Genomic DNA, 16,645 nt, shown 5'->3' on the forward strand with positions numbered 1-16,645 from the left:
TTTAGAGCAGTGTGTTAAGACTGATGGAATAAAAGTCCCTGAGTATCACAAGGATTAATATGACCCTGTAAATGTTAATGTGTTACAGGGATTCCCTGAATTTGGTTTGCTGTTCTAATACCATATACAATCCCGCAGTAAAAGCACATGGCCAAATCCTGAAGCCTAAACTTAGTCTAATGCTTTCCACTAGGGTCAAGATGAGGTTTTCCTCACGACAGATGTTAAGTTTTGGCCCACGGAGTTTGTATCTCAAATCGGCAATTTTTGAAGCAGAAGCATATACTTGATCTGCCTCTAATCTTTCTGAAGTTTGTGTTGCTTTTAATTTTCTGAAGTATTTTGTTTTTGAACAGCAGCTGGAAAATCCTCCAAAATGGGCTTATAAATTGGCTACCATTATTTACATATTTTATGAGTAAACAGCAGTGGGTTGGCATGTGACACTTTCTTTTACAAGCGCATTGAGAATTGTCTTTATCAGATTTTACCACAGTACATTACTGGTGGGCCACAGAGAAACTCAGAATGTGCTTACAGATGAGACTAGTGCTGTGATCGAACGCCTGTTGTTGGCATTGTGCACAACTTGCTGAGACTTGACGTACACGCACTTTTGTCTTAAGAAATAAGAGTCAAATGAACTGTTAGAGTATTTCATTTAAAACTCCTAGAAAGGAGAATACAAAATAATTAAGTAGTCGTGTTGTGTTGTTATTTCAGCTGATCGCCTCTAATGTGGAAGGGAAGAGTTGTCCAAGTGAAATTTTGGTCTGTACAACAAGCCCAGACCGGCCAGGACCTCCTACCAGACCTGTTATTAAAGGGCCAATAACGTCTCATGGCTTCAGTGTTAAATGGGGTAAGGCTGCTTGTTTATTTTACTTTGGCACAATGTAAATGAAGTGTATTTAAAACCTATGTGAATACACATCATATTGCAGTGTTTGCTATGCTGCTGCTCAGTTCAGGGGTTTGGAGTCTAACAACCTTGCATCTGATCATTCTGAGATTCCTGAGCATGTGGTAAAAGGCCCCAAGCCTTTGGTAATCTAAGATCTTTTTACAGGCTGCAACAAAATTCACCTCCTGTGGGTTCTCTGTATTCTTTCCACCACCCCTATATACATTTTTGGCTAGTTCACTAACTGCCTGTTGCGTAGCAGTGACGTCTTTTTCTTAGGTTTGAAGGTCCCATAATAGTAACCTTTCTTTACTCCGTCCTGTCTGCTCTGTCAGTGATTCCAGCCTCAATACCTGCAACACATATCCTTCTGACATCTTTCATGCTCTGCTCTGCTTGAGTTTACAGCGATGTACCTGGTTACAGCATCACCTCTTCCATTTCATTCAGATCTCTTCCAAGGGTTTACGTTTGTTTTTTTTTTCTTTTGGAATGAGCACATTTATTTCGGAGTAAAACTTAGAGCTCCAGAATTCAAAATTCCATCAAAGTGAATTTACAATATTAATAGCTGTCACCAATGTCAGGTTTAATGGAGGAAGCTGTATGCCAGTAGAGAGGGTCATTAGAAACCTGGTAATCCCAGTTGCTGCAGAAGCCAGTCTCTGGTCTCAGAGGCCAGAGAGAGCTCATCTCACCACAGTAAATAATGACACTGCAATAAAGGGAGAGGAAGGGGCACTTGAAGAAAAACTCTGTCCACTTTGCAGCGGGGTGATGGGCTCTGACAGGGAGGCATCTTCAGGCCAGAACTTCACAGGGCGTCAGAGGCCAAAAGTACCTAGCTGCCTAATGTCAGGAACGTGGGATGGAAAACAGCACTGCCCCTCTCTGCTTAGTACAGATGTCCCTTGTCGCCCCATTGCCTTGGTTCCCTCTCAAACAGAGCAGAGGCTCTGGAGCCAGAACTGTGGATGTTTCTAAATATTCATTTGTACTGTCCTGCTATGAGAAGTCAGGTAGGACAAAAGATTAAATTAATCATGTAAAGCAATAGTTAGAGCACATCCATACCGTCTTATTACTGTCACCTTGTTCTGCCCAGTGCTGTGCTCACACCAGGATGTGTAATATGACGTCCTCTCTGAACGTGCCATTTTGCAGGTAGGTTATATGCTCTTTGAGACAGGAATCGTGTCTTTACCTGACTTATCTATATGGCCGAGAGTATATTTTTGAGCAACTGAAAATAATATGTTATGATGTTGATAGTGGTGAGGGATCCTAGACATCATATTTGAAATCCTAGATTCATACTGAGTGAAAATATTCTATATATTTCTAGAATTCATTCCTAAATTCATTTATGGAGCAAGAGTAAAATATAAGTTAAAAAAACCAGCTGTTCTTTGGTTAAAAAAAAAAAATCAACACCAAGCTGTCAGGAAAGCAATTAATAGAGGCAGAATGTGGATCTTAAAAACACCATCTTTAGTATGTTGGCAAATGGTGTTTTATTTCTGCTTTACTTCTGTTGATTCAGCCAAGCAGCAATTCTTCTACAGACTAAATATTTGCTGTCAACTCTGTTTTAATTAACATGTGCCCTAATGAATCCGCTAAATTTGGGCAGGTATCTTTAATTCTCACTGGCTTCTGTGAGATTTGAAAACACCCACCGTCACACAGGATAAGTATTGAGTCCGTGCAGCTGACCACAGGGTTGTTTCCTCCATAAATGCATGCGTGGCTTGGCAGGATGAGATTCAGTCACTGTACACTTTGAGATCTGGTGAAGTCCTCTATTCTTGTCACCTGATTTTTCCAACAGAAGTGTGCTTGTTTTTTCAGATCCTCCACAGGACAATGGTGGTTCAGAAATTCTAAAATATCTCTTAGAGATTTCTGAAGGAAGTTCTGAAGGTAAATTAGATACTGCTCTGTGTATTGTAAATCCCTTGTAGTTATACATTTTCAACAATGAGAAGTGACTTACTCAGGTGTTACGTGTTAAAGTATTGATGTAATAATTTTTTGATCACACACCAATATCAGAGATGGGGTTTTTTAGCTAAATTGTTTAGTCTAAACATTTTTCATGTATGTACCCTTCATTAATGCAACATCCAGTACTACAGTTTACATTCTGTAAAATTAAAGCACAAACTAGGGGAAACCTTAGTCAAAATCTTTGTGTTTATTTATTTATTTTACTTCATTAGTGACAACAAAAATAACTGCTCTTAATTTGGATTTCCAAACCACTCATAATAGAAGTGATATTTGTGCCTAGTTCAAACTTGCAGATCTGTAAGATGTTTCTATTTAATCAATGCTACTAATATGAAAGAATGTTATTACTAAGATTTGCTACCACTGTGTAGTGTTTCTTATGTATCATTATCCTAAATCTTCAAGTGTTAAGATACATGATCTAAACTCCTTTTTTTTTCATGGAAAAACTGAAGTAGAGTCACTTATGAAAGACTATACCACAATTTATTAGCAGAAATACTTGGACTGTTTCAGTAATTGTTTAGCAAAACTAGATTTTGCCACCTTTTATGAGTGATTATGGGGCAGGTACTAAGGATACAAGAGCTGCATCTCTGAGAGTTTCATCTCTTGCACTTCTGTAGCTTGTGTAGGAGCCATGCATATGTGCTGTTGTGCAGCCTTAAAATTCCACCTGTCCTGGAAGGTATTTCCTCCGCTGCAGAGGAGATTATATTGACTTTTGTTTGTCAGGGGGAGGGTTAAAGCACCCTTCCACTTCCTTTCTCTAGGATAGATGAAATATAAACTTCCTGGGCTATATTTACCGTCCAATGGAAAACTATATTTTTTTTCTTTGTCATAATATTAAATGCATAAAAAGGGTAATAGGTTAATGTATTTTCAGACAAGGGGTTGATTTGTTTCTATGGTATTTTTCTGTACCACATGTCACTTCCTTAAAGAATAACACCATACCATACAAGTGTGTGTTGTTTTCTAACTACATTTACTTTGAGCAGCATTTCATTTAACAGCAGGTCAATGGGAAGTGGCTTATAGTGGGTCTGCTACAGAATATACCTGTACTCACTTGAAACCAGGCACTTTGTATAGACTCCGGGCATGCTGTATCAGCACTGGTGGACACAGTCAGGTAAGAATTGTTGGGTAGTGAAAATGATGGTAACTGCTATGTTAGCCTCATTTAGCTTTTCATATTAGATCTGCTAAATTGCTTCTGCTTCAAAGAGTTGATGTTTTTACCTAAACATTAGTATTTTGAATGTGATAAAATTAATAAACTGATGCTCAGTTGTAGTATACTGATTTTTTTGGACATATATATTACCCAGAACTTATTAGCAAAATAAAACTAATGTTGTTCTGATGAAAAACATCCTAAATATTCAGAGAATAATATAATTATGGCCCTTTCTGCTTATGTAGTTTGACATCTGACATAATATTTGACTTAATTAATTGAATATCAAGTCCATTTTAAGTTTTGTTCTTCGTGCATAATAGTTTTTGGCTCTCCTTTGTATTCAGAAGCCTTCCTATTTAGGTTTATTATTTATTAAAATATATATATTTTTCAAAGTAATCTGTCTTATCAACTTCCTGGTATACGAGATGATACTTTAAGCCCTGACAAAAAAACATTATGGATTAATCTGTTTGGCTGGTTGCCGTTTGTATCTATGTGTGTTTCTGATTGACAGGTATCATCTGAACTCTGGCAATAACGTGCTATTTATTATATTAGTTTCTCTACATAACACCAACATGATCCTGACCCTTTGTATTTAACTTACTGGCTGCTGCAGTAGACTTGGCCCATTCTCCCCTGCTTGTCTTGGGTTGGAAATGTGTTTCCAGCAGGATTCCTAAGACTTAGCTTGTCTGTTCTTTTCCAGTGTTCTGAAAGTTTACCTGTCCGTACGCTAAGTGTTGCACCAGGTCACTGTCGGCCACCACGAGTGTTGGGGAAACCCAAACACAAAGAAGTTCAGCTACAGTGGGGTGAGTGATCTAAGACTTGCCACAAGAATTACGTTTACCACCTGTTGTTAAAGCTGATTGGGAACCTGTGTTTGTGGTTCAGATATGTAAATGTAAAGAGCCCCAAAGTATGAGGAGTACAGACACAATCTTAAGTTAGCGAAACAGTTTCGGGGATACATGATATAGTCCAGAATTTGAAGTTGCTGTAGTCAACCTAATACAAACAAAAAGGTGTTCTTAGGGCAGGAGTGGGCAATTATTGGGGATGGAGGAGCACTTAGGGAGCTTTTAGGGAGCTTTGGTCAGCTGCTGTGGGCCGAGTCACCAAAACTCAGTAAGTGGCCCTCTGGCCCAAATAGTTGCCCACCCTTGGGTTAGGCAAACCTAACCTTTGTTCCCTCCTCCTTCCTGCACCTACTCCCTCTGGCCTGAGTCCTCAGTACGCAGCCAAGCTAGCACTGAGTTGTGTCCCCAAGCAACACCTCTGGCCACGTAGGCGCAGCTGGAGCAGCTTCTAATTGAGCGAGTTGCATGCCAGGGACTCGGGGAAGGGGTACAAGGAAAAGCAGCAAGCAAAGTGGCGCTGGCCCAGCTGGGCCCAGATAACCTGTGGCTCCCAGCCGCCTCCTCTCTGTACTCTCTACCCATCCCTGAGTCCCTGGCATGCAGCTACATCAGGCAGGAGCTGCGCCCATGTGGCCCGAGGTGGCTCACAGGAACACCGTGCAGCACTGGCCTTGCCCAGCTGTGTGCCAGGGACTCAGTCGGAGAGGGCATGCAGGGAGAAGGGGGCCATGAGCTATGGGTTACTTGGGCTGAGCTGGTGCTGCACTGTGTAACTGTGTACCACTTTGGGTCATGTGGGAGGCAGCTGGTGTGGGTACTGCCTGATATAGCTGCATGCCAGTGACTTGGGGTCAGCAAGGGGCTGCGCTAGCTGCTCCAGTTGCACCCACGTGGTACAGCCCAAAGCAGCACACAGAAATGCAACGTAGCACCACATTACTGGTTCCCATGCCCCTGCCAAGCCCCACCCTGGCAGAGCCTGGATAACCCATGGCAGTAGATTTTGAAAAAGTGCAGTCTGAATGTTAGAGTTGCCTTTGTTTTACTGTGCGTCACTTGTAGTAAAGGCTCTTGGGAGGGATGCAGTTAGTTCCATCTTCCTTGCCTCTCAGTTGTGACCTTTACCAGAATTAATGTATGTGGAGTTATTCAAAAGGGTAAATACCCCTGGTTCAAAAGGGACATCCAGCATCAGCCTTATTTTTGGTTCAGCCAACATGCTCCATGTACCAGCCAGAATGGTGGGGAGACAAAGACAGACTCTGCCCTTTAGCCTTTCCCTCTCAGACCCCACCAGCCTGTACTGAGGCATCCATGGCAGCTCTGCACAGACAGATTGGCCCCTCTTATATGGCTATTTTTGTTCTCCAATTTTTTCTGTCTCTGTGGTAACATCTCAGTAGAAGATTCCTCTCTGTTCCCTGAAATGCACTTCTTTATTAGACCTCTGTCCTTATCCGTCTTGGTTCCTTCGAGAGAGAGACACTTCAATTATTGTTATTTGAGAGTACCATTTAATCTTTTTCTGATTCAGTTGTTTGTTCTTTTCTTATCTTTGCTGCTTTATAAAAATTTGATTTTTTTTTTTTTTAAATAGAAATAGACTGCATAAATGTACAACCCTTTCTTAGATATAATTAAGGTCCAGGTCTCTCATCTCAGATGACGTCTTGATGTCTTTGGGGCATGGTGGGGGGTGGGGTTCCAGTGACTATGTTTTTACAAGCCGCTGACTCTGCCCCCTCTATTTCCAGCAAAAAGTTCAGTTCCTCCTAAAGTACTTTTTAGAGAGCAACAGCAATGATCAGGTGATGATCATCAGTGATAACCTGTGGAGAAAATGGGGAATTTGTGTTGTATGCAAGAAAATACAGTATTTAGTTTAGAGAAGACTGCAGAGAGTCATGTTAAGTCTTTAAATATGGAATGAGCTGTTGTAAAGTGGAAGGTAATAAGTTGATCTCCGTGTCCACTGAGATTAAGACAAGGAATAATGGGTGCCTATACCCGTGCACCAAGGCTCATTCTACCCCTACTTGCTACAATTTTATTATTGATTTTGTGTTTTTTCCTCCTATTTATATGTTTCCTGAAAGTCTGTCATCACTGTTTGAATTGAAACTGTAACAGGGTATCTCTTAAAATGATGAAATTGAAGAAATTCAATAACATGACAGTGGATGAATAAGTATAATTTTAGGCTTTAAAAGTTTGCGTTCTGCCCATGCTTCTTGTGTGTCAAAAATGCAACATTTTCAGAAACAAACTAGCCCAGAACAGTCCATTCCAAAGGTCTGAATTTCCACTGGAGAATTCGGTATTAATGAGTTGTTGAAAGAAGCAGCTGATAGGATATCCTTGTAGTCTTTCTCCATCCAAAAGTGGTATTGGCTTCCCTCTGATTTTTTTGAATGTTCAGCATAGAAGCGATCCTTCGTCTCCAGCTGAAAAGGGGATATGTTGATAGTACATCTGCTTGTAAACCTCTTTAATCTAAACGTGCCAGAAGAGCTTATTATTATTTTGATTAACGTATAATTAGGGACCTATTGAAATCAAGGGGGCAGGTGGCTGATTTCACAGGCCGAGCAGAGGGCCAGATGCCATTTTTATGGGCTTATCTCAGCAGAGTTCTGGTGGCCCCACTGCATGCTGCCGATTGGTCGAGAGGGCTGTCTGTCATGCACCCCGGCCCCTCACTGCTGATTGGTTGAGGGGGCTGTCAGTTGTGTGGCCCCGCTCTTGCTACTAATTGGCAGAAAGGGGCAGGGCTGCTTGACGGGCAGATTTGTCAGCCAATCAGTGGTGAAGGGCGGGAGGGAGGGCAGTCATCAGCTTGCCTGTTCCCCCTGGGCACTGGGACCCCTCCCACTTGCCCCCCACCGCATGCCGCATGGCTGGGCTGCAGCAGCTGTGAGGACTCTGGCTCCCACTGGAGAGCCAGCATTTTATTTTTAGGAAGTTGGGAGAGGTTGTGGATTATGTGGAGATTGCCCGATTTTGGTTATTTTCATGAAATCACAAATTGAATAGGTCCTTACATATAATCATTTATGGGTCTGTTCTGTGGTTTGATCTACGCAGCCATGCGTTTGGACAGTGGAGTAAGTCTCACAGAGCTCTTTGACAAACATTCTCCTATTTTAAAGCTATTTAAAAAGACAGCCTATGTCTGTTTTCTTTCAACCATATTTTTGTGGGATTTTTCCTTATTGAATGGAAATGCTATCACCATTTTATTGTTTCTTTAAATAGATGTACCCATTCTCTCCAAAGGTAATACCAGCCACCATTGTTTAATAACTTTGTGGGGCTAGTTCTTGCTACTGCCATGAATAGCTTGTTGCTATGAATGGGCTTATTTCAGGTATTGAATCTTCCACAATGGTTAGAGCACTGCAGCATCTGATCCATTGTTACTCCAAGCTTTTTGGCTCTGATCCTGTGATTACCTAAAAATACAAGTACTTTTACTCACCCTGAGTAAATCCCAACATGACTGATATATATTGTGGGTGAGAGACACTTTGAGAGAAAATCAGTTAAGACGATGCATACTTGCAGTAGAAGGTAAATCAATGCCTGTTAATCCTTGATGCTTATTTATGGCGCTCAACAGTGATATATGATATGATCTCTTGTCTAGATGTCCCAGTATCAGAAAGTGTGTGTCAAGTCTCAGAGTACAGTGTAGAAATGATGGAACCCGCAGACGTCACGTCCGAAGTGTATCACGGTCCTGATCTAGAGTGCACAGTCTGCAACCTTCTTCCTGGAACAACATATCGGTTCAGAGTGAGGGCTTTGAATGACGGAGGGGTAAGATGTAATGTCCTGTGCGGCATCTGAAGAGAGGGTTCTGGAAGTTTTATTGTCCTAATATATTCCTCAGTATTACTAAAGGGGTAGGATGAACGCAAAGAACAGATACAATGTTGAGATTTTTAAAAGGACCAGTTAAGACTACTGTTTAAAGCACACTTGAGAGAAGCATTTTGTTTAAAACACAGTTTCTCCTAAGCTGTTTTTAAATGTGATTTGGCTGGCCAGCGTATGCTACAGTCATAGAGTTGATTAGCTGTGTTAGTCTCAAGTCAAGCAATAGACAGAGCAGTGGCACATTGGAAAGAGTGGTTCGGAGGCATGCACTGTTGTAGGAAATGAGCTACTTCCTGTGAGCATTCATAGCATCTGACACGATTGGTTGTTGCCTACAAAATTTCATGCCACTGTGAACCAGTTAGTCTCTAAGGGTGCCTGTACACGCGCAGGGAGGCTGCTCCGATGCACTGCAGTTACAGCACATTGAAGCAGACTTGATTAATTGAGTCTGCTGGAGCATGATAATTAATGCACTCCTGCCACCTTCTGCATCTTCTGTATCAGGGTCTCCACACTTCAAAATGGTGGTGGGGGTGCTTTAGCTAAAGCTCATTTAGTTAAAGTGACCCTGATGCTATTTTGAGGTGCAGGGACGCTGATACACAAGACGCAGCGGATGTTTTAAGTAGAGTGGCTCTTGCACTCCCCCTCTCCCTACCCCTGGAGCACATGTAGAAATACTCACCAGTGTCACTTTTTTTTTGTTCGTTTTAATTCCTTGGAAGACCTACCTGCATTGGTGAGAGCACTGAAAACCTGATGCAGGCCTCACTGTAGTCAATAGAAGGGTTTCTATTGACTTTAATCGGTGTTGAATTGGGTTCTGACTGTCGTTGTGTGCTCATCACTCCCAGCACTTTGAAACCATGGTCTCTGTAGTATGAACTCGTACAACACATTGCTTAGTTGACTGTCAAAGTGCTTGCAAGCGATCTTCATTATGAGCTTAATGATGTGAAGCTTTTAAATAATTCAGATCCCAGGGAAAAATGTATTAAAAATTGGATTAGGTATTTGATCAATTTGAAAGTTCTGTTTATTTTTCTAGGATATGCAGTTGTTACTTATCATCAAAAATTAATTGTGTACATATATCAAGGTTTGATTTGCCAGTTAAAAAGGCCGTTATATTGCCCTCAATTTTGAGAGAGCATGTGTTCCTATTAAGCAAAGTTGCTAGTATAATTTGGGAGGTGGAGTGAAGTATGCCAGTAAATTAATCATAGGTGCTTAACGTTGAAGACTCAGTCTATATTTAAGAAAATTCATTATTCTAAAAATGTTTCTGTGAGCATCTTATGAAAACCTTCAACATTGTATAATGTGTAATATGTGCGTATGTATATATCTGTCTTTCCCTCAGTATGGGCCATATTCTGAAGCAACCGAAATCACCACAGCAGCAGGACCACCTGCGCAGTGCAAAGCACCTTTCCTTTCCTTTCTCTCTGATACATGTGTACTTGTAAGCTGGGAGGTAAGACAAATGCTCTTTGTACATTTCACTTCTCTCTTGCTTGTTCAAACAAAACACATCATCAGTACATGGAAGCTAATTCAAGACCACTTACAGTAAAGCTCTGTTATACAGCATCCTTTGAGAATGGGGGATGCCGGATAACAAAATATGCCAGTTAACTGAGCGGCCTGAACAGGTGTCCTCGCCCATTCGGGCCGCTACTTCTCCTGCCGCGTTCAGGGCATCGCCGCCCCTCCCGAGGGACATGGAGGCAGGCCCAATACAGCCTGTTATGCCCCCAGGCTGTTGGGGCTCAGCAGCTCAGGCTGCTTTGCCCTGGGCCGTGGGGGCTCAGAGAAATTGGAAGTGCCACAGCGGGCGCTTCCGGCTTCCCTTTACCTTACAAGCCAGTATGCCAGTTAGTAGAGCATGCTGGCTTGTAAGGTGCTGGATAACGCGGCTTTTACATATAAGGCCATTCCAAAATACATTATAACTACTGTCAGTTGGAGGAAGTAATCTTCCCAGCTTTCCTCTGTCCTGTTCTAAACCCAGGCAGTGTTGCTAGCGCGTCAGCAGAGAGACAAGGGATTTTTATATTTTTATAGCGAATGTCCCAGTGGGATTGAGGCATATTGTATGTGTTGTGTAAATGTTTGAAACTGCATTTCTGTCAGTAATTTTTCATTTTATCTTGGCATAGTTCTGCTTAACAGGTCTGGTTTTTGGAGTCTACATGGGTGAGCTAATTGTGTGCATATTTTTCAGTGGTCCTGATTATCAGTAAGAAATTAATTCATTTTTATGCATTTTTCCTTCACTAGTCAAGCATAATGAACTAGAGCTCCTATCTTTAAACTGAACTATAAAATGCCCGTGCTTGTTTTTCAGAGTCCTGAAAGCTCTGGTGCTGACATCTCTGAGTACAGATTAGAGTGGGGAGAAGACGAGAAAACTCTAGAACTTGTGTATAATGGCACAGATACCTGTTTTGAAATAAGAGAGTTGTCAGCAGCAGCACATTACTGCTGCAGACTGCAGGTACAGAAGTCTATTAATTTTTTGCATATATTACAGTCTAAGATGTAAATACTGTTTGTTTATTTCCATCATAACTGCTATGAAAGCAGGTGTTTTGTAAGTTAGAAGTAATGTCATGCCTAGCATGGTGATATAATCAAACAGCTTAGATCCTAAACAACTCAAATTGATGAACAGAGGAAGTTAATAGAACTTTAAGCTCTTGAAAATTGCTCCCATTTGTCACAAGCTTTAATTTCAGCGAGTAACACCATTAACAGCCCACAAGCCTCCCTGCCCTCTGGTATTAAAATAGAATAATAATGTTTTAAAACTATTTTCAAAATCCTTATTCTCTCTTTTTCCCACTGGCCCCAAACTTGGAAATGGTATGTAAACATTGTTTACCTCCCAAATGGATGTTGAAGAATTCCCATGGCTTAAATAATCTTCAACATTGATCAAGTAAAGCAAACCATCTGAGCAGCTGATAAAGGTTCCTGTGTATGTAGGAGGCTACAGCTGCCAGGATGATGTACTCATCATCTTTGCCTCATCCCTTTGCTGTGCACCTCTTGTTGTGTAGCTCTGTGATGATCACCTGTTCTTTCATCTTTATGCTTCACCTATTCTTTTCAATAGAAGGAAAGCGAGCTAAAATATAAATGCGATAGTTGAAATGTGATGTTTCCCTGATCAAACCCCTGGGTTGGGGGGCACAGGAAATGGAGGGGTGAGGCTGAAGTTTGTGTCTAAACTGCGTAGGTCTGGGTGCTCCTCCACACAGCTTATTTATGTGCAAAAGCAGAACATATGCAGTAAATCCAGCCAAAAATTCATGTGCCCATCCAGCTAGCAAGGTGTGGAAAATTCCTCCCCTTTCTTCCCCCACGCAGTCTTTTAGCTTGGACCACCCAAGGTTTCTTCTCTCTGGTCAGAGACCTCATGCTCAAGTGTTTCTGTTTGAGCTTTTAAATTCAGGATTCCTGTAAGACATTTTTTGTAGCTCATTAGCAGTTGGATCAAAGCCAGAGAGCCTCAAATCATGCCTGCACCCTGCCTTCAGGCATACTCAGTTGCATTCTGCAGACTCCACTAGCACTGGTCCTATCCCTTGTATTGTCAGTGGTTTGGCAAACTCACTGGAGGAGCATGTGTGAGAGGAACTGCAAGCCAGAAAGCACATTCCATTTGCCCAGCAAGGGAAGTGCTTAGAGTCCACTGGCCTGGGAAGAGACCATAGTACCAGTTTTGTGGCGAAAGGGGAACTCAAGTTTTTAATGTTAAAAATGGAAACAGGCAGCTGCATAGTACATTCAGCTTGGGAACAGACATTTATTTTAGATTACCCACTACGGAAACTTTTTACAGCTCCACAAACATTTTAACACATCCATTGTAGTTTAAGCCATTGACAAGAGAGAGAAGCTAAGAAAAATACAGAGTATCCACACAGATAAGTTTTTTTTTTTTTTTTTTTTAAACATCCACCAGCAATCTCTGCATCACAGATCTAGAGCTGCGTCATATGAGTTGGACTTCTCCTTGTATAAAGGAGCATTTGTCTTGAAAATTATATGCCAGAATTTTCAGTAGTAATAAGGAAGAGAATAAGGTGTGAGGTTACAGGTAAGGGGAAATGTTAATTAATAGAAATTTGCATAGGGAATGTGTTTTTATTAAACAAAATAACAAAGTGGAAAAACCAGAAACAAATCCATTCTTTCTTTCATGACTATTAAAGACAATAACAGAAAAGCCTTGTTTTTAAAACACTGTAAGCATAAAGAATTTTCTCTGTTATTCTTTCCTTTAATAAACACTTGGTATCATTATATCAATCTATACAAATTGGTTAGTAAAGAGAAAATCAGGCATAAGTGACTGGAGGGAAACCAGCTTGTTTTTACAGAGAAGGGAAAAAAGGTCAGTAACACTAATGAAAATTCCTGAAAAGCTCTGTCCTTTTAACCAAAGGAAATACTGTTCTGGGTAGGGAGGAGACATGTAACTGGTAATCAAGCAAGAATGAAGTGCCCATCAGTTATAATGATGGGGCTGTCCAATGAAAGAGTTATAAGTACCACTAAAACAAATTGCTCAGGGCAAGATACTGAGCACCAAACGCTGGTTTAGAGGCGGACAAATAATATCATTGACAGACCACAAAATGAGGCTCACTATAACAGCTGTAGAGCGCTTCATTAGATAAAAGCTGTCCCTGGAGCAGGATTTGTTTTGAAGTGCTTTTAAAAGCTCAACAAACCCAGCTTTATCATCTGCTCCCCCTGCTTACTGACTGAGCAAAACACCTCGTGGAAAAATTGCTTATTCCTTGCACGGCAAACAAAATCTTTCTGATACAGCAAAACAAAGTGCTGCAGGCCCTGCCTTCCCTGGGCTATGCTGCTCCCCCTTAACAGACTGCCAATTCTGCCTTTGCAGATCCTGCTTTTGGTGTGGAGTGCTGGCTTTGCTCTTGCTACGCCACCATGAGAGAAATATGGTGCTCAAAGCCCTGTGCCTAAAAGGCATTGTGCCTCTGCAGAAACATTGGCTAACAGGGAAGGTCCTTCATTTAATTCTGCATACTGTCTATGGCACACAACTGCCCTCCACTGAATGAAGTCGGAACTGTGATACAAACGAAGCCTAACTACTTTGTTACCACAGTTTTCTCTGTCTTTTTCACTTGTACCTCAATATTTTGCACACAATTAGAAATGGATGTCTTGAAATTAAAGCAGCTAGTAAGTCTGGAAACTTTGAACCTTAGACTTTTGTACTGGTGTTGTATTGGAGACCACACTCTGGATGAGAGGCTAGACGTAATGAGTGGCCTGCTCCTCTTTGTGATGGTTTTTGTGATTTTTGGGAGGAAGCATACACCATGCTGAGTGAATGTTTCCTTTTAACAAAGTTCTTTTTTTAAATATGGAATTAGCAAATTAACTTCCTAAGTCAGGGGTAGGCAACCCCTGGCACACATGCCTTTGTGGCACACGAAGGGATTTTGCTTGGCATGTGTGCCTTGCGGCAGACATTAGGGAAAAGGCCGGGGCTGTGCTGCCACAACAAGGGTCAGGCCCCTTGCAGCTCCCCCACCATCCACCCCTGGCGTAACAATATCTGACACATCAAGGTTGTGGGTGTTTTTCGTGCACCGGCCAAAAATGTTGCCAACCCCTGTCCTAAATTAAGACTCAGTATAGTCATCCTTAAACAGACGTAATCTCAGCTGATGTCAAGGGTGGTTCAGCCCGAGTAAAGAATTTGGAATCAAAACAGTATAGAAGTAAGTGCGGGCTTGAGGATTTGATGGAGACGGGCTTGGAATCTGGGAAGAGCCAGTTTGTTCATTAAGAACAGTCACTGGCAGCATGATTATGTGTCACTTTCTTTCCAAAAAAAGTTTCTTGCAAATATAAAAGTTACTGTTAAGTTTGAATGAAATGCTTATGCAAGGAAAAGATAAATAATCTTTAGAGACACTTCAAACTTTGTGTGTGACATTTAGGGTAATGGAGAAAGATATTTATTGTCCTCTGAGTGCAGAGAGAGAACACACATCATGAAGTAATGAGCTGTTGAAGGGATAAGTATCTATTTTTTACTGACTGGGAATTTCATTATTTTAAACTTTTATTTGATTCTTATGTGAAATCAAGTATTAGTTTCTCTTTAAAAAAATTCTCTGTTCCACAGGCTATAAATCAAGCAGGAGCTGGACCCTATAGTGATGTAGTAACTTGCAGAACCCCAGCATCAGTACCTGATGCAGTCTCTACCCTCTCTGTACTGGAGGATGAGCACATGGATGCCTATCAGATATCACCCTCTGTGTGCCTTGTATTGAACTGGGAAGAGCCATGCAATAATGGGTCTGAGATCACGTCTTACAACATTGACCTTGGTGACGTTTGCATTCCCGTGGGCAGTGTTACAACTTACGTTATTGATGATCTGCTTCCAGAAACCTCATACCGGTGAGTGTCATTATCCTCTAATATTCCTTAGTACACCATCAGAAATGCATGATATCACGTAAATTACTTTTAAAAGGGGGAGCCTATTTAAGATATTACCAAAATAACCCAAACGTTTTCCTTTAAGTATCTTATCTGTATCACAATGCCTTAAGCAGTGAATTTGAATACTTCAGGTTGCAAGACTTGGTTCCTTCCTATGTCCCTTATCAACTTATTTTTTTTCCTGCAAGTTTTATCTGGGTTCTTGTCTTTTGTGTTTAAAATCTGTTAGCTCTTATAGGAAGTTTAGTCTGAGTGGAGTATATAACTACATTCAAGAAATAGGAGTTTATCATTATTTTCTTGCAATGTATTATTTTTCCCCATATCAGTCTATATTGTTCTAAGTATTCTATGGCATTTACTATGGTGTTTCCTTTGCATTGCTAATGCATTGTATACTGCTAACAATTTTGTTTTTATTTAAGTACTTCTGAATTTTTTTTATTATTGTCACGTGAAAGCAAAATCTAGAAAGGAAATATTGGATTAAATAAAATAAGCTGCTAATTTTGTTCTGAAACGGTTTCTCCAGGTCTTTAGCCTGATTTTCAGGCTTCTGTCTTTTTCTAACTGCTGCAAGAATCAAATTAACTTAAACAGTAGGAAGCAGATGTGATGGACAGCGTATACATTGGAATTAAACGTGGCAAGCAAAGCTCTTTTATAAAATTATTCTAATAGAGACATGATGCTGAGAAATCTGGTGCTACAGTTGAAGAAATTAGTCTTGGTACAGGTTCACAAGCTTGATTTCACAATCATGCAAGGCTTACGGAGTTCAAGTAGAATGATCCCACCTCTAAAACTTTAGCACAGTGGCACCTGTGCTATTGCTGCTTGTCTTACAAATAGATTTTAAGCTACTTTTGGAAGGGGCCATCCTGTGTGCCAGGTGTCTTGGACTGCTGAGAACTAATACAAGTCATAAATAAGGTTCTAGCCTTCTGTAAATTTTTAAGTGGGAATGAAACCTGAGACTGAGGGATTCAGTGATTGCTACTGGGATATGGAGCTCAGCAGAGTAGGGATGTAGGGGCAAAGCAGAAGTGGCGACTTCCAGCTTGCAATTGCAAGCTGGAAGATGTAGCTGCTGGTGGCAGTTGCATTTTTTTCACTCTCTCTCTTCCCCATCCATTCAGTGCCTGGCACAGTTGCCCCTAGTACCTCCCCCCCGTTACACCATTGAAGAATCCACAGATGCATCTCGAGCAGGTCCAAGGAGGTGATCCTCCCCCTCTATGCGGCACTGGTCAGGCCGCAGCTGGAGTACTGCGTCCAGTT

The 16,645-nt window shown here is 41.2% G+C and overlaps 1 protein-coding gene across 1 annotated transcript in view; it reads left to right on the forward strand.

The window, feature by feature from the left end:
• The window catches only part of FNDC3B (fibronectin type III domain containing 3B), a 307,284-nt gene that overhangs the window by 230,654 nt on the left and 59,985 nt on the right, over positions 1-16,645 (forward strand). Inside the window, exons 15-22 of the mRNA XM_019532737.1 lie at positions 724-862; positions 2,756-2,827; positions 3,937-4,055; positions 4,819-4,924; positions 8,619-8,791; positions 10,218-10,331; positions 11,205-11,354; positions 15,039-15,319. Of these exons, the coding sequence (XP_019388282.1) occupies positions 724-862; positions 2,756-2,827; positions 3,937-4,055; positions 4,819-4,924; positions 8,619-8,791; positions 10,218-10,331; positions 11,205-11,354; positions 15,039-15,319 (1,154 nt within the window). The remainder of the gene's footprint in view (positions 1-723; positions 863-2,755; positions 2,828-3,936; positions 4,056-4,818; positions 4,925-8,618; positions 8,792-10,217; positions 10,332-11,204; positions 11,355-15,038; positions 15,320-16,645) is intronic.

This window comes from Crocodylus porosus, unplaced genomic scaffold (assembly GCF_001723895.1).
Source record: "Crocodylus porosus isolate Cpor-Errol unplaced genomic scaffold, CroPor_comp1, whole genome shotgun sequence".
NCBI classification, from domain to species: Eukaryota; Metazoa; Chordata; order Crocodylia; family Crocodylidae; genus Crocodylus; species Crocodylus porosus.